At 42.7% G+C, this 18762-nt stretch overlaps 1 protein-coding gene across 1 annotated transcript in view; it reads left to right on the plus strand.

The window, feature by feature from the left end:
- The first annotated feature begins 2578 nt into the window (after positions 1-2578).
- Positions 2579-18762, plus strand: part of LOC137428679 (potassium voltage-gated channel subfamily B member 1-like) — a 47702-nt gene continuing 31518 nt past the window's right edge. The window contains exons 1-2 of the mRNA XM_068118584.2: positions 2579-2982; positions 9943-10102. Coding sequence (XP_067974685.2) covers positions 2579-2982; positions 9943-10102 — 564 coding nt within the window. The remainder of the gene's footprint in view (positions 2983-9942; positions 10103-18762) is intronic.

The following is an 18762-nucleotide window of genomic DNA, read 5'->3' on the forward strand; positions in this document are numbered from 1 at the left end:
AAATGCCAGAGGATTCAAGACCAGGAAGGAGGTGGTCGCATAGAGAGACCATGGACCGACCTGTCTGCAATGGTGAAGTGATAGGCCCAGAGACTCAGTTTCATCGTCGGATATTCCAATGATGTTGAAGGCCTTGGTTTCCACGGCGTCAAGCTGAGCGAGGTGTGAGGCAGAAGCGCCAGACCAGAGGAGAGAGCAGTACTCCATTAATCTGTGGATGAAGGCCTTGTGGGTGAATTCAAGGAAAGTTACATGCAGGAGGAGGCTGTTTGTCCCATCATGCTTGTGCCGTGTCCACCCGTCCGCGCCCCGACCTCACGAGACAGCTTACACCGAATTATAGAGCAGGGATTGTGGTACCAGCAAATCGTGGCCTAGTCTTTTAAAGATAGCACAGGGTCTTTAGCATCCACAACCAAAGTGAAGACAGGACAGTCCGCTCGCAATGCAGCCCCATCTTCATGAAGGCGTGCTCCGTGATGCAGCGCTCCTTGCTGGCAATGCGGTACAATTGCCATTTACAGTTAAGTCCATCATTTTTGCGAATCGAACACAGATCTGAGAACTCAATGGCGAGCATACCTATAAATGAGAAATCCTGTGGTCCACTGTCGGTCAGACATTTTATTTTGTTTCTGGCAGGTCTCAGACTTCATGGTCTTCCGTTGTACTTGTACTTCAAACATAGGATTGACAATATTGCCTCACCCTGCTGTGATATTGGTAAGCCAAGGTCCTTATGGAGATCTTGGCATGATTTTCAAGTACCGAATGTAACACACAGCACCTTCAGAAAGTATTCACACCCCTTGACTTTTTTTCACATTTTGTTGTGTTACAGCCTGAATTTAAAATGGATTAAACTGAGATTTTTTTTGTCAATGATCTACACATAACACCACATAATGTGAAAGTGGAATTTATTTTTTTTGAGAAATTTTTTTTCAAAATATTTAAAAATGAAATACAGAAATATCGAATTGACATAAATATTCAACACCTGAATCAATAATTTGTGTAAGCGCCTTTGGTAGAGATTACAGCTTCGCGTCTTCTTGGTTATGTCTGTATCAGCTTTGCACATCTGGAATTTTGGGTAGTTTCTCCCATTCTTCCTTGCAGATTTGCTCAAGCTCTGTCGGGTTTGATGGGGAGCGTCAGTGAACAGCAATCTTCAAGTCTTTACACAAATCCTCAATGGGATTCAAGCCTGGGCTTTGTTTTGGGCCACTCGAGGACTTTCACGTTCTTGTTCTGAAGCCATTCCAGTGTTGCTTTTCCTGTATGAATCGGGTCATTGTGGAACATAAATCTTCGCCGCAGTCTAAGGACTATTGCACTCTGAAGCACTGAAGCAGGTTCTCAAGGATTGCCTGTATTTGGCTCCATTAATTGTTCACTCTATCCTTACAAGTCTCACAGTCTCTGCTGCTGTAAAGCATCCCCATAACATGATGCTGCCACCACCATGCTTCACAGTAGGAATGGTGTTAGATGGGTGATGAGTTGTGCTTTGTTTCCACCAGACGTAGTACTTTGCATTCAGGCCAAAGAGTTCAATTTTCATTTCATCAGACCACAGGATATTTTGCCTCATGCTCCGAATCTTTCACGTGCCTTTTGGCAAACTCCAGGTGTGCTGTCGTATGCCTTTTTCTCAGGAGTGGCTTCCATCCGGCCACTCTCCCATAAAGCATGGATTTGTGAAGTGCTGCAGAGACGGTTGTCCTTCTGGCAGGTTCTCCCATCTCAGCCAAGGAACTCTGTAGTTCTGTCAGAGTGGTCATTGGGTTCTTTGTCACCTTCCTGACCAAGGGCCTTCTTGCCTGGTTGCTCAGTTTGGTGGGACGGCCTGCTCTAGGAAGACGGTCAACTCTAGTTCCATATTCTTTCCATTTCCAAATGATGGTGCTCACTGTGCTCTTGGGAATTTTCAACACTCTAGAAATTGTTTTACACCCTTCCCCACATATATGCCTCCTCACAATTCTATCTCGGGAGTTCTACAGACAGTTCCTTGGACTTCCTGGTAGAATTTCTGCTCTGACATGCACTGTCAACTGTGGGACCTTATATAGAAAGGTGTGTTTCTTTATCAATCATGTGCATGCAATTGAATTGGCCACATGTGGACTCCAATCAAGTTGTCGAGACATCTCAAGGATGATCAAAGGAAATTAGATGCATCTGAGCTCAATTTGGAGTGTCATCGCAAAGGGGTTTAATACTTATTGACTCAAGAAGTTTCAGTAAAAATTTTCATTTTTAATTATTTTGTAAAAGAATTTCTCAAAAAATGAATTCCACTTTGACATAATGGGGTGTTATGTGTAGGCCAGTGACAAAAAAAATCTCAATTTTATCCATTTTAAATTCAGGCTGCAACACAATAAAATGTGAAAAAGTCAAGGGGTGTGAATACTTTCTGAAGGTGCTGTGTCTAGAAATAAGTGCATTATATACACTTAATGCAAGCAGTTGATTATGAGTTGCTTTAGTATAACCTCTTCCCCTCAATCCTCGCCCTCCTCACCCTCCTCACCCCAAGTACTTTCTTGAACACCCCTTGGCCGTTCTGATGGAGGGGACGGCCGCAAGTCCCTCTCCGTCTCAGTCTCCTCAAGATCCAACACCCTCAGCGTCACCATCCCTGGCGGCACCTCGCCGTGCCCGCCTCAACGTCGGAGGCCTTGCTCATGAGGTGATGTGGAAGACGCTTGAACGACTGCCCCGCACACGCCTCGGCCACCTTCACGCTGCTTGCTCTTCCCACAAAGACCTTTCGAAGCTCTGCGATGACTATGACACCCACAGTGGCGAATTCTACTTTGACCGCCACCCGGGAGCCTTTTCTTCCATCTTGAATTTTTACCGCACGGGACAGCTGCACATGATGGAGGAAATGTGCGCTCTTTCGTTCAGCCAAGAGCTTGATTATTGGCGAGTGAACGAAGTTTATCTTCAATCCTGTTGCCAAGAAAGGTAAGGCCTATGTTTTGTTCTAATACGACTTCTAGTATTCGTTGCCCCACATTAATTTTTTTTTTGCCTCATTCCAACTTCTCTGTTGTTGTACGGAATTCCACGAGGGAAATCCTTCGCGAATGAGAGTTCGGCTTCAAGATGATGATGATTTTCTTCAACGTGTACTCTATATGACCCTACTGCAAAGCCGCAATGAGCCGGCGAAGCCAAAGCCTCTATTGAATTTTTTCACAATTGTTTATGCATACTTCCGCATCCGCAAGATGGCGGCCTCCATGGAGCGATTTGGTGCATCAAAGCTTCGAAATTCTCAAAGGATCAAGCAAAATCTGGCTTTTCAACATAATACGCGTTCATTCACAATACCGGCTTCGCCGGCTATCAACAAAAGACGGGTGAAATAAACTCCTATTGAACTTTTTCACAATTGTTTATGTATACTTCCGCATCCGCATGATGGCGGCCTCCATGGAGCGATTTGGTGTGTCAAAGCTTCGAAATTCTCAAAGGATCCAGCAAAATCTGGCTTTTCAACATAATATGCGTTCATTCACAATACCGGCTTCGCCGGCTATAAAATAGACCTTTCGCTTTCAATCCCACTCCTCCCTCCAGCTGAGGGCTCCATGGAGGCCGCCATATTGCGGATGCGGAAGTATGCATAAACAATTGCGAAGAAGTTCAATAGAGGCTTTGGCTTCGCCGGCTCATTGCGGCTTTGCAGTAGGGTCATATTATATTGATTCATTCATTGCTTACATGTTAGCAGTGTATGTGGGCTTCATTCAGTAATAGTGCTAATAATAACTTGAGACTTTATAGAACACCATACCATATACAGTACTGCATCGGTACTTCAATTAAAATATAATAATGATTTTAATGATCGATCGTAAAAAAAAGCAATCCGGAAGTTTAGTGTTATTGAAGTAGTCCAGAAGTGGTCGCGAACACCATCTTTATACACCACCCCATTGAACCTTTCTTACCCCCGTCCGTGGGCTTATGGATCGGGTCTCGTCTCTCCGTCCGCAACCATATCTGAGATATATGGACCGATTTTGTTCATAGTTGGCACAAAGACAATACATGATGGCATACATATGCACCTCACTTTATTTTGCGATCTGATCAAAGATGGCTGACTAGTAGACTGGCGGCCATTTTAATTGTTAAAAAAACCCCGGTATTGAACACGTCTTCTACCATTTTTCAGACATGCATTTACCGATCTTGTTCAAACTTGGCACACAGGTCATGAATGATGGCTTACATATGCACGTGATTTCCTTTCGAGATCAGATCCAAGATGGCCGACTGGCGGCCTTTAACTCCAAACAGCAAAATTACTAAAATCACGGGGGCTATGGCATTTGTTATGTGCTCCTCCCCAAACCACGGTCACGGTGTACCTCCGAGCCCCGAAAGGAGTCACGGCAGAAAGATGTGTTATTCGGTGTGTCAAAGATCAATGGTGAAACCACACCAATTGTTACCAACAAACAAGTATTGTATTAAGGTCACACAAGAATAACAGCACAAAAACAATAGTAATCAATTGTACAACCAATATATAATTCCTATGATGATACCATCAGTTTCGTACAATGTAACTCACTGTGCTCCAAGTGAGCGAAAAGAACATTCCCAATGTCTCTATCCCAGCTTCAAACCAAAGTCGATCCACGCTCCAGTGATCGTCAGAACGATGTTGTATCGAGACCAGAATCCCGCTCGGTTGACAGTCACACTGCCAAAGATAGGCAAAAGTGTCCTCAAGAGGCGGCTAGGAAATCACACCTTCGGGTATGGACGTTCAACGGCTCCCAATCGGCGAACCGCAAATTCCCACTCAAAATCCACGTTACACACACACACACCAGATTATCGTCTGGATGCGGTGAAAAGGTTGAAGCGAGGTGAAAAGCCTGGAGCGATCCGAAATCGTGCGCGAGGCAAAATGGCCAACGGCCCGTACTCGAGACGTAACGGCCCTCCAATGATTCTCTTCGGAATCAACCGCAAAACCTGTCACGCAGGTTTATCTGTCACAGCGATAACAACTCTGTCGCAGGAATCCCTTTCCCGGGAAACCCCAAAGTTCACTCGTGACCCTCGTTCGCCAGTGTTTGCTCAAAACCTCAACACAGCTCGGCTCCTTCTCCGACCTCACTCACTCCGCCTCCTTTTCCTCTTCTTCCTCTGGTTCCCGATCTGGTTTCCGGTTACTTTTAAAACACTAACTTTTTTTACCTTTTGAAAACAGGTATCTCTATTTCACTTAAACGATAACAGTAATAGTACATGCAACCAAAAATGTTTACAGTGGATGAGAACCACAACAACGGAAGTGACGAATCCGTAACACATTTTATGTCTATTTTTTCTTCTTGTTTAAATTGAAGTACGTACCGCTAAACTTGAGGTTCTTGGAAGTATTATGAAGGCTATTTGTGTTCTACAGTGTTCAAGTATAATTAAATTTTAATACAATAAATATTGTAAAAGTCGGATAAATAAATGAATTCTGCATTTTACCACCGTTTTACCCAGTGTCTATTACATCACCCTATCTAACACGTTACATTAGATCTTCATGCTTGTTATTTGTGTCCTTTATTATGATGTCCTTAAAACAGTAGGTTTCCTGTTTGGAATGATTTTCAATTTTCTTTGACTGCCAGGCACGCAGATAGAGTAAAAATATGATCTTACTACTCTCTGCGCATGTGCGATTGGGATAAATTCAGAGCCAAAGTACGGTAAAATAAAAGACTTTTCTCACTGTTCATATTCTGATTCGTTTTCAAAATATAACATTCAATTTAAATAAGTTGGTCCTCAATCATAAACTGATCATCGTAAACTGATAAGATGGACGGACAGACGGACAGATATAAACCAATTGCTTAACCCCGTTTTTCGCTTCACTTGTGCGGGTTAGTAATGCAGATGGTAAGTATATATTTTTTATAATAACATCAATAAGAATAGACAAAAATATAAAACATGCTCAAGCATCAATAAAAATAATAGTTGCCGTCACTCCAACTACTACTCCGACATGGCAGCGGTGGAGGACAAGGTGGGAAGAGGCTCATCCTGCTACCAAACGAAGGTGGAGTAAACAGCTCTGATTGGTTCAGAGTGTGTGCATACCGTACTCACAATGGCGGTGGGTGCATTTACTCAGGGAACACTGCATATTATGGATTTTCTTAATATTATTAACTTTTATTTTTAGTAAAAAAATTCTCCAGGACAAAGAGTTCGATAATTAATGAATCGGCATTCTATAGGGCAGCGTTAACTGAGGTATTACTGAATATGGGATTTTAATCTGGTGTTCCCAACATCATGAAGTAGTGTGGGAATGCTAAACGTTCCAGCGCGAGTTCATTGCAGATGGTTTTTCACATCAAGAGCGATTTTTGGTCCAACATATCTGAGAAAGTTGACTAGTCTGTTAGCATTAGCTGGCAGATGTAGAAGACCCCACAGTGATCTTCGCCAAGCATTGACGAGCTATCGCCGGCACCCTGGACAAATTACAAATTCCTGCTCTAACCTGATGCTGATGCCTCCACTCTCTGCCGCTCCATTCCTCATCCCTCAGATCGGCAGTCTGCAGCCTCTTCACTCTCTGCAGACCTGGACAAAATCACAAACTGGTCAAACAAGTGGAACATGTCTTTCAATCCTGACAAATCTCACACTCTGACAATGTCTCTCCGAAAAGACCGACTGGACAACCCTCCCATCCACTTTCTCAATAATCCTCTCCAAGAAGTTCTGTCGCTCAAGCTTTTGGGTCTCACAATCTGCCATGATATTTCCTGGGAAAACCACATTTCCAAGCTGGCCTCCAAAGCCAGTCGCCGACTGGGCATCCTCCGTCGTGCGAAGTCCTTCCTTGGCACACCTGAGCTCCTCACCACATACAAGGCTTTCATCCGCAGCTCAATGGAATACTGCTCTCTCCTCTGGGCCGGTGCTCCTGCCTCACACCTAGCTCGGCTTCACGTGGTTGAAACTATAGCTTTCAGAATCATTAGAATCTCCCGCGATGAAGCTGATTGTGAGGGCCTTTCACTCGCTCACCACAGGCAGGTTGGTGGACTTTGTGTCTTCTACCGACTCCTCTCCGGCCTTGCTCCCCCAGCTCTGTCTGTGCTCTGTCCCCCAAATATTCCCTCAGGTCGCACAAGATCTGCCAGCAACCCTCTTATGGATAAACTGCCAAAATCAAGACTTTCTGCTCACCTTCACTCCTTCATTCCTCTTTTCTCCCGCCTCTGGAACAAACTCCCTTACTCTCTTCAATTCCACTCCTCCTTCCAGCTATTTAAAACAGCTGTTCACCACCATCTCTTATCTTCCCCCATCCAACACCTTGATCTTTTCTACCCCCGTTAATACACCCAAAAATCCACATCTTTCAATCCCCGACTTCATTCCTGAAATTCCTTGTGGTGTCATTTTGTTTAATACCGCGTACCCCTTCCCTCCCTCTCCCCCTCCCCCCAGCCCTCTCCAATCAAACAGATCTCCCGATGTCCCTGTTCTCTATTGTTGTGCTTGTGTGCTTCCTTCTCTCTCCCCATTTTGTCTCCCACTCCCCTTATTGTTTTACGTGTCCATTTATGTTTTTTGTGTTTTATGTGCTAATATGTGTTTGATGTGCTAGTTCTTAAACGAACCTCAATGTTGCATACAAAAAAAAAAAAAAAAACCTAAAAGGGGCACTGCATCAGCGGCAAGAACTGATGAGAACCATCACGAAGAAAAAGTTGTTGTACAACTTCATGTACACCATCCCTTTCATTGTTGGCCCTATTGTTTTGCCAGCCTTCCCAGTTTGTTTTGCACTGTTGTTGGGCCTATTGTTTGGTGCTATTGTTTTTGCTCTATTGTTATTATTTCATTGTTGGCCCTATTGTTTAGCACTATTGTTTTAGCCATATTGTTATTATTTCATTATTGGCCCTATTGTTTGGCGCTGTTGTTTTGGCCCGCTTGTTATTATTTCATTGTTGGACCTATTGTTTGGTGCTATTGTTTTGGCCCTAGTGTTATTATTTCATTGTTGGCCGTATTGTTTAGCACTATTGTTTTGGCTATATTGTTATTATTTCATTATTGCCCCTATTGTTTGGTCCTATTGTTATTATTTCATTGTTGGCCCTATTGTTTGGTGCTATTGTTTTGGCTGTATTGTTATTATTTCATTGTTGGTCCTATTGTTTAGCACTATTGTTTTGGCCATTTTGTTATTATTTCATTGTTGGCCCTATTGTTTGGCCCTATTGTTTTGGCCCTATTGTTATTATTTCATTGTTGGCCCTTTTGTTTGGCGCTATTGTTTTGGCCATATTATTATTTCATTATTGCCCCTATTGTTTGGTCCTATTGTTATTATTCCATTGTTGGCCCTATTGTTTGGTGCTACTGTTTTGGCCCTATTGTTATTATTTCATTGTTGGCCCTATTCTTTGGTGCTATTGTTTTGGCTGTATTGTTATTATTTCATTGTTGGCCCTATTGTTTGGTGCTATTGTTTTGGCCCTATTGTTTTTATTTCATTGTTGGCCCTATTGTTTGGTGCTATTGTTTTGGCAGTATTGTTATTATTTCATTGTTGGCTCTATTGTTTAGCACTATTGTTTTGGCCCTATTGTTATTATTTCATTGTTGGCCCTATTGTTTGGCGCTGTTGTTTTGGCCATATTATTATTTCATTAGTGCCCCTATTGTTATTATTTCATTGTTGGCCCTATTGTTTGGCGCTGTTGTTTTGGCCCTCTTGTTATTATTTCATTGTTGGACCTATTGTTTGGTGCTATTGTTTTGGCTCTATTGTTATTATTTCATTGTTGGCCCTATTGTTTAGCACTATTGTTTTGGCCATTTTGTTATTATTTCATTGTTGGCCCTATTGTTTTGGCCATTTTGTTATTATTTCATTGTTGGCCCTATTGTTTGGTGCTATTGTTTTGGCTGTATTGTTATTATTTCATTGTTGGCCCTATTGATTGGTGCTATTGTTTTGGCCATATTATTATTTCATTATTGCCCCTATTGTTTGGTCCTATTGTTATTATTTCATTGTTGGCCCTATTGTTTGGCACTATTGTTTTGGCCATATTATTATTTCATTATTGCCCCTATTGTTTGGTCCTATTGTTATTATTTCATTGTTGGCCCTATTGTTTGACCCTATTGTTTTGGTCCTATTGTTATTATTTCATTGTTGGCCCTATTGTTTGGCGCTATTGGTTTGGCCCTATTGTTTTGCCAACCTATTGTTTTGGCCATATTATTATTTCATTATTGCCCCTATTGTTTTGGTCCTATTGTTATTATTTCATTGTTGGCCCTATTGTTTGGCACTATTGTTTTGGCCATATTATTATTTCATTATTGCCCCTATTGTTTGGTCCTATTGTTATTATTTCATTGTTGGCCCTATTGTTTGACCCTATTGTTTTGGTCCTATTGTTATTATTTCATTGTTGGCCCTATTGTTTGGCGCTATTGGTTTGGCCCTATTGTTTTGCCAACCTATTGTTTTGCCAACCTTCCCTTCCCCTACACCATCCCTGTGCATGCCATTTTGGACGTCACTACTTGGTGAGGTCACGGCCTTCTTGAACTCGTTTTGCGTCTTGATCTAATGGTCACGGCCTTCTTGATCTAATGATCACACACGTCTTGGACCAAAAGGTATTTCTTTAAACTATTTTTTTTCCTTGAACTGAAATGTACGTCTCGATTCTAACTAAGATAACGAAAATTTAATATTATTTCTTGAAGCTGAATTTTCGGTCTTGGATCATTTCACCGATGGCCTTCACACAATATTAACAATATTGATTTTGTGAGGCAGACACCATTGACCTTTGAACTGTGTTGAGTTGGGATTCCGGACTTAATAATGCCATAACCATGACGCCACAGGTACTACCAGAAGAAGGACCAGATGACCGAGGAGTTGAAGCGCGAGGGGCAGATTCGACAAGAAGCGGATCACAAAGAGTACCATGGTACCTGGTGTGTGGAAAGAAGACAAAAACTTTGGGAACTGTTGGAGAAACCTAATTCGTCAGTTGCTGCAAAGGTCAGTTTTTTGTGCGTGTGTTTGTGCCGACAAATACTGTAGTCCGGGACATGAATGGGATCATGGGGGTTATTATGGAGGAAGGGCTGGGGTGGCGGTTGAGCCCAAACTTCAGGTCGAGCTTCAGGGTTCTTAGGACAAGTCGTGAACGTTTCTGTGGGCAGAACTAATTTGGCCTCCATCACAGAGACGAGGGGTTCTAAAATTCCGCGGGATTTGCGTACGTAATAAGTATACGTCCTGTAAGAACCTCTCATCTGTACTGCATTCTCGATGCTGATCAAACAAAGGTTATTTTGCTGATGTTCACGGTATTTTGTACTCACTCCCTTTGTTTATTTGTCGGGCCCATCTCTTCCTGTTCTCTGCCATTGTGTATACTAGGGCATTGCCCGTACGTGGGTGCCCGTTCCGTGGCCAAAAAAAAAAAAAAACGCTACCCGTACGCTCTACCCCGCCCGTACGCCCGTAAACAAAAAAAGCAACGCTCTTCGCTTCCGCCCTTCGCTCTGACTGAATTGGGAGAAATAATGCGCATAAGAAATCGAATTACGTACCGTAATGGCGGTCAGCTCGTAACGCGCTCAGCTCCGCTCGTCTCACATCGGCCACGCCTACGCAACAGAGCGTTCTGTGATTGGCTGCCGGAAGATAAGTCGTCACTGTCCGGAAGTTCGCAAATCGCAGTTAGGATGAATCGTTTTAATTTAATCGCAGTTTGAATTCGTTTTAAAACATAGTTTAACGGCAACATAGTTTTCCAACGTGAAATAAATGAATACGCTGTCAAATGTGCCGTCCGAGGCAGAGTCTGATCGCCACGTTCGGCACACGTGATAGCTCGCTGCTCTCTGATTGGTTGAAGCGTTTTTTGGACATATCTCGGTAAGTAATTGTCCGATTAATATGAAACCTTGAAAAGGCACATCCTCGGGTCCCCAGCAATATACCTGGCAAGTTTCAAGTATATCGGACCCGTGGTTGTCGAGAAACAGCGGTCACAGACAAACACACAGACACACAGACACACAGACAGACACACAGAGATTGCTGGAATTATAGATAGATTAAGCTTGCATACCTTAGTCATTGTCGTTTAGGTTTCCATTAGTCTTGACACGTAGGCCTACTTGGACGCTCAGGTGCTGCATCCATATTGGGATGGGTTAAGGTGGTGGCTAGAAGTGGGATCAGGTTGACTATCAATACCAACGGACCAATCCAATGTGCTAATGCCTGCGTTCTGAAGCACAATTGCTTTATGTTCCAATTGTTCAGTGTCCATAACACAACATGGACCCAGAGAACAAAGCCCATCGTGGGCGAGCCCTTTAAAAATAGGTATGCAATGTCCATCATGTTTCGTTGATTTGTGGAAGATTCTTTCTTTTTTTAACAGGATCTAAGGATCATATCGGAAGTGACACACACACACACACATATTGTACACGCACACACACATAGTCACACACATACTCACACACTCACACACACACACACACATACTCACACACACACACACACACACACAAACACACACACACACTCACACACACACACTCACACACACACAAACACACACACACACACAAACACACACACACACACACACATATTGTACACACACACACACACACACACACACACACACACACACACATATATATACACACACATTGTACACACACACACACACACACACACACACACACACACACACACACACATTGTACACACACACACACACACACACACACACATTGTACACACACACACACATTGTACACACACACACACGTACAGACAGATTACTATACAAGACACAACACAAGATTGCTAGACGAGTCAAGCACAGCCAATGAGCGTGACGGGGGAAGTGCTGTCACTTCCTGGGAAACGCTGGGTACCGGCGAGGTCGTAACAATGGCGCCGCTCTTCTCACCGCACTCAGCTTTGCATTTCTTGAAGAATTTCCTCCCCCGCCCCACATGGATTCCAACCTATTGGGATTGTCTGTGTTCTTATTCTTTTAAATGCTGAATGTGAAGCAAGGAAGCAGCACGGACCAGCTTTCATCCTTGAATTCATATTTACTTGATACAAGATAACCTGCGTACGTCGGTAGAGTTTACAAAGACTTCTCTGCTCCTGAATCCCCATGCACCTGAACTCCTCCACCACCTTCACCTGCAACCACTGCTGGACATGGACACCAACGCAGACATGTTGAGATGAAATAGAACAATGTCCGACTTCCTTTTCCACGAAACACAGCATATGATGCATGATATATACCTCTCCCAAAGCAACAAGAGTATTGTGTTCAAACCTGGTGATATTCCGGTTGAAGAAGACCAGTCTGTATCCTCCAAAAACAAACCTGATGAGTGGAAGCTAAATCCGGAAGAAGACCAGTCTGTATCCTCCAAAAACAAACCTGATAAGTGGAAGCTAAATCAAGAAGAAGACCAGTCTGTATCCTCCAAAAACAAACCTGATGAGTGGAAGCTAAATCCGGAAGAAGACCAGTCTGTATCCTCCAAAAACAAACCTGATGAGTGGAAGCTAAATCCAGAAGAAGACCAGTCTGTATCCTCCAAAAACAAACCTGATGAGTGGAAGCTAAATCCAGAAGAAGACCAGTCTGTATCCTCCAAAAACAAACTTGATGAGTGGAAGCTAAATCCGGAAGAAGACCCGTCTGTATCCTCCAAAAACAAACTTGATGAGTGGAAGCTAAATCCAGAAGAAGACCAGTCTGTATCCTCCAAAAACAAACCTGATAAGTGGAAGCTAAATCCAGAAGAAGACCAGTCTGTATCCTCCAAAAACAAACCTGATAAGTGGAAGCTAAATCCAGAAGAAGACCAGTCTGTATCCTCCAAAAACAAACCTGATAAGTGGAAGCTAAATCCAGAAGAAGACCAGTCTGTATCCTCCAAAAACAAACTTGATGAGTGGAAGCTAAATCCAGAAGAAGACCAGTCTGTATCCTCCAAAAACAAACCTGATAAGTGGAAGCTAAATCCAGAAGAAGACCAGTCTGTATCCTCCAAAAACAAACCTGATAAGTGGAAGCTAAATCCAGAAGAAGACCAGTCTGTATCCTCCAAAAACAAACTTGATGAGTGGAAGCTAAATCCAGAAGAAGACCAGTCTGTATCCTCCAAAAACAAACTTGATGAGTGGAAGCTAAATCCAGAAGAAGACCAGTCTGTATCCTCCAAAAACAAACTTGATGAGTGGAAGCTAAATCAAGAAGAAGACCAGTCTGTATCCTCCAAAAACAAACCTGATAAGTGGAAGCTAAATCCAGAAGAAGACCAGTCTGTATCCTCCAAAAACAAACTTGATGAGTGGAAGCTAAATCCAGAAGAAGACCAGTCTGTATCCTCCAAAAACAAACTTGATGAGTGGAAGCTAAATCCAGAAGAAGACCAGTCTGTATCCTCCAAAAACAAACCTGATGAGTGGAAGCTAAATCCAGAAGAAGACCAGTCTGTATCCTCCAAAAACAAACTTGATGAGTGGAAGCTAAATCCGGAAGAAGACCAGTCTGTATCCTCCAAAAACAAACTTGATGAGTGGAAGCTAAATCCAGAAGAAGACCAGTCTGTATCCTCCAAAAACAAACTTGATGAGTGGAAGCTAAATCCAGAAGAAGACCAGTCTGTATCCTCCAAAAACAAACTTGATGAGTGGAAGCTAAATCCAGAAGAAGACCAGTCTGTATCCTCCAAAAACAAACCTGATGAGTGGAAGCTAAATCCAGAAGAAGACCAGTCTGTATCCTCCAAAAACAAACTTGATGAGTGGAAGCTAAATCCAGAAGAAGACCAGTCTGTATCCTCCAAAAACAAACTTGATGAGTGGAAGCTAAATCCAGAAGAAGACCAGTCTGTATCCTCCAAAAACAAACCTGATGAGTGGAAGCTAAATCCAGAAGAAGACCAGTCTGTATCCTCCAAAAACAAACTTGATGAGTGGAAGCTAAATCCGGAAGAAGACCAGTCTGTATCCTCCAAAAACAAACCTGATGAGTGGAAGCTAAATCCAGAAGAAGACCAGTCTGTATCCTCCAAAAACAAACTTGATGAGTGGAAGCTAAATCCGGAAGAAGACCAGTCTGTATCCTCCAAAAACAAACCTGATGAGTGGAAGCTAAATCCGGAAGAAGACCAGTCTGTATCCTCCAAAAACAAACCTGATGAGTGGAAGCTAAATCAAGAAGAAGACCAGTCTGTATCCTCCAAAAACAAACCTGATAAGTGGCAGCTAAATCCAGAAGAAGACCAGTCTGTATCCTCCAAAAACAAACTTGATGAGTGGAAGCTAAATCCGGAAGAAGACCAGTCTGTATCCTCGAAAAACAAACTTGATAAGTGGAAGCTAAATCCAGAACATGACCAGTCTGTATCCTCGAAAAACAAACTTGATGAGTGGAAGCTAAATCCGGAAGAAGACCAGTCTGTATCCTCGAAAAACAAACTTGATGAGTGGAAGCTAAATCCAGAAGAAGACCAGTCTGTATTCTCCAAAAACAAACTTGATGAGTGGAAGCTAAATCCGGAAGAAGACCAGTCTGTATCCTCGAAAAACAAACTTGATGAGTGGAAGCTAAATCCAGAAGAAGACCAGTCTGTATCCTCCAAAAACAAACTTGATGAGTGGAAGCTAAATCCAGAAGAAGACCAGTCTGTATCCTCCAAAAACAAACCTGATGAGTGGAAGCTAAATCCAGAAGAAGACCAGTCTGTATCCTCCAAAAACAAACTTGATGAGTGGAAACTAAATCCAGAAGAAGACCAGTCTGTATCCTCCAAAAACAAACCTGATGAGTGGAAGCTAAATCCAGAAGAAGACCAGTCTGTATCCTCGAAAAACAAACTTGATGAGTGGAAGCTAAATCCAGAAGAAGACCAGTCTGTATTCTCCAAAAACAAACTTGATGAGTGGAAGCTAAATCCGGAAGAAGACCAGTCTGTATCCTCGAAAAACAAACTTGATAAGTGGAAGCTAAATCCAGAAGAAGACCAGTCTGTATCCTCCAAAAACAAACTTGATGAGTGGAAGCTAAATCCAGAAGAAGACCAGTCTGTATCCTCCAAAAACAAACCTGATGAGTGGAAGCTAAATCCAGAAGAAGACCCGTCTGTATCCTCCAAAAACAAACTTGATGAGTGGAAGCTAAATCCAGAAGAAGACCAGTCTGTATCCTCGAAAAACAAACTTGATGAGTGGAAGCTAAATCCAGAAGAAGACCAGTCTGTATCCTCCAAAAACAAACTTGATGAGTGGAAGCTAAATCCAGAAGAAGACCAGTCTGTATCCTCCAAAAACAAACTTGATAAGTGGAAGCTAAATCCAGAAGAAGACCAGTCTGTATCCTCCAAAAACAAACCTGATAAGTGGAAGCTAAATCCAGAAGAAGACCAGTCTGTATCCTCCAAAAACAAACTTGATGAGTGGAAGCTAAATCCAGAAGAAGACCAGTCTGTATCCTCCAAAAACAAACTTGATGAGTGGAAGCTAAATCCAGAAGAAGACCAGTCTGTATCCTCCAAAAACAAACTTGATGAGTGGAAGCTAAATCCGGAACAAGACCAGTCTGTATCCTCCAAAAACAAACCTGATGAGTGGAAGCTAAATCCAGAAGAAGACCAGTCTGTATCCTCCAAAAACAAACTTGATGAGTGGAAGCTAAATCCAGAAGAAGACCAGTCTGTATCCTCCAAAAACAAACTTGATAAGTGGAAGCTAAATCCAGAAGAAGACCAGTCTGTATCCTCTAAAAACAAACTTGATGAGTGGAATCTAAATCCAGAAGAAGACCAGTCTGTATCCTCCAAAAACAAACTTGATGAGTGGAAGCTAAATCCAGAAGAAGACCAGTCTGTATCCTCTAAAAACAAACTTGATGAGTGGAAGCTAAATCCAGAAGAAGACCAGTCTGTATCCTCCAAAAACAAACTTGATGAGTGGAAGCTAAATCCAGAAGAAGACCAGTCTGTATCCTCCAAAAACAAACTTGATGAGTGGAAGCTAAATCCGGAAGAAGACCAGTCTGTATCCTCCAAAAACAAACCTGATGAGTGGAAGCTAAATCCAGAAGAAGACCCGTCTGTATCCTCCAAAAACAAACTTGATGAGTGGAAGCTAAATCCAGAAGAAGACCAGTCTGTATCCTCCAAAAACAAACTTGATGAGTGGAAGCTAAATCCAGAAGAAGACCAGTCTGTATCCTCTAAAAACAAACTTGATAAGTGGAAGCTAAATCCAGAAGAAGACCAGTCTGTATCCTCCAAAAACAAACTTGATGAGTGGAAGCTAAATCCAGAAGAAGACCAGTCTGTATCCTCCAAAAACAAACTTGATGAGTGGAAGCTAAATCCAGAAGAAGACCAGTCTGTATCCTCTAAAAACAAACTTGATAAGTGGAAGCTAAATCCAGAAGAAGACCAGTCTGTATCCTCCAAAAACAAACTTGATGAGTGGAAGCTAAATCCAGAAGAAGACCAGTCTGTATCCTCCAAAAACAAACTTGATGAGTGGAAGCTAAATCCAGAAGAAGACCAGTCTGTATCCTCTAAAAACAAACTTGATGAGTGGAAGCTAAATCCAGAAGAAGACCAGTCTGTATCCTCCAAAAACAAACTTGATGAGTGGAAGCTAAATCCAGAAGAAGACCAGTCTGTATCCTCCAAAAACAAACTTGATGAGTGGAAGCTAAATCCAGAAGAAGACCAGTCTGTATCCTCCAAAAACAAACTTGATGAGTGGAATCTAAATCCAGAAGAAGACCAGTCTGTATCCTCCAAAAACAAACTTGATGAGTGGAAGCTAAATCCAGAAGAAGACCAGTCTGTATCCTCCAAAAACAAACTTGATGAGTGGAAGCTAAATCCAGAAGAAGACCCGTCTGTATCCTCCAAAAACAAACTTGATGAGTGGAAGCTAAATCCAGAAGAAGACCCGTCTGTATCCTCCAAAAACAAACTTGATGAGTGGAAGCTAAATCCAGAAGAAGACCAGTCTGTATCCTCCAAAAACAAACTTGATGAGTGGAAGCTAAATCCAGAAGAAGACCCGTCTGTATCCTCCAAAAACAAACTTGATGAGTGGAAGCTAAATCCGGAAGAAGACCAGTCTGTATCCTCGAAAAACAAACCTGATGAGTGGAATCTAAATCCAGAAGAAGACCAGTCTGTATCCTCCAAAAACAAACTTGATGAGTGGAAGCTAAATCCAGAAGAAGACCAGTCTGTATCCTCCAAAAACAAACTTGATGAGTGGAAGCTAAATCCAGAAGAAGACCCGTCTGTATCCTCCAAAAACAAACTTGATGAGTGGAAGCTAAATCCAGAAGAAGACCCGTCTGTATCCTCCAAAAACAAACTTGATACGTGGAAGCTAAATCCAGAAGAAGACCAGTCTGTATCCTCCAAAAACAAACTTGATAAATGGCAGCTAAATCCAGAAGAAGACCAGTCTGTATCCTCCAAAAACAAACTTGATAAGTGGAAGCTAAATCCAGAAGAAGACCAGTCTGTATCCTCCAAAAACAAACTTGATGAGTGGAAGCTAAATCCAGAAGAAGACCAGTCTGTATCCTCCAAAAACAAACTTGATGAGTGGAAGCTAAATCCGGAAGAAGACCAGCCTGTATCCTCCAAAAACAAATCTGATGAGTGGAAGCTAAATCCAGAAGAAGACCAGTCTGTATCCTCCAAAAACAAACTTGATGAGTGGAAGCTAAATCCAGAGCATGATCAGTCTGTATCCTCCAAAAACAAACCTGATGAGTGGAAGCTAAATCCAAATTTCTCGCTTGTGATTGTTGCACCTTTCTCCGACCAGGGCCACTTCCATTTGATCGAGCGACTGTGACTAGATTTGGAGACCCCAAACGCACCTCCCTCGGATGTCCCAAGCACATTCAATCAGATTCAGGTCTGAAGACCATGTTAGGCCAATCCAAGCGAGGGATGTTGTGGTCCTAAAGCACAGGATTGGCAACATGTTCACGATATAGGTGGCCATTGCCATCCATAAAGATGAGTTCGGACCTTGCTGTTGGGCCAGAGGGGTCACTGCTGGCACAATGAGCTCACCCACCTGATATCTAACACCAGTCGGAGTGGCACCCTTCCGAATGATGACGAGAACAGTTCTTCAGCCAACTTGAATGCCAGCCCAAACCATCAGACTGCTCCCAGCAAAGCGATGGTGCTGCCAAATGGCACGAATACAAAATCGCTCTCCTCCACATCCCCACTCTTGGAAGTCCATCGGAGAAGCTGGACTCATCGGTGAAAAGAACATGGCACTGCCAACAGTTCACCGTTCAGTCGTGACGCCTCTGTCGATGGCGCTGCGTTGGAGGGCCGCTGAGCAACGGTCTTCTAGACCTGGTTTGAGGCCTAGTCCAAACTGTATGAGTGGAAATTATATGGTTCATTGCTTGGAGATCATTCTGGAAAGATCTGATTGTTGAAAAATGGTTCCTTCTGGCAAGGGTGACGAGAAACGACCCTCATGAGGGGTTGTGTAACCCTTTGGTGACCTGAACATGGTCTTTCCGTGTACTGTCCAGTCCCAGACGGTACCTTACGTCTGTCCCCTGGAAATTACAGTGAGGAACATATTGTACTGGGAAGCTA

This window comes from Myxine glutinosa, chromosome 5 (genome assembly GCF_964187855.1).
Source record: "Myxine glutinosa chromosome 5, kmMyxGlut1.1, whole genome shotgun sequence".
Classification (NCBI taxonomy): domain Eukaryota; kingdom Metazoa; phylum Chordata; class Myxini; order Myxiniformes; family Myxinidae; genus Myxine; species Myxine glutinosa.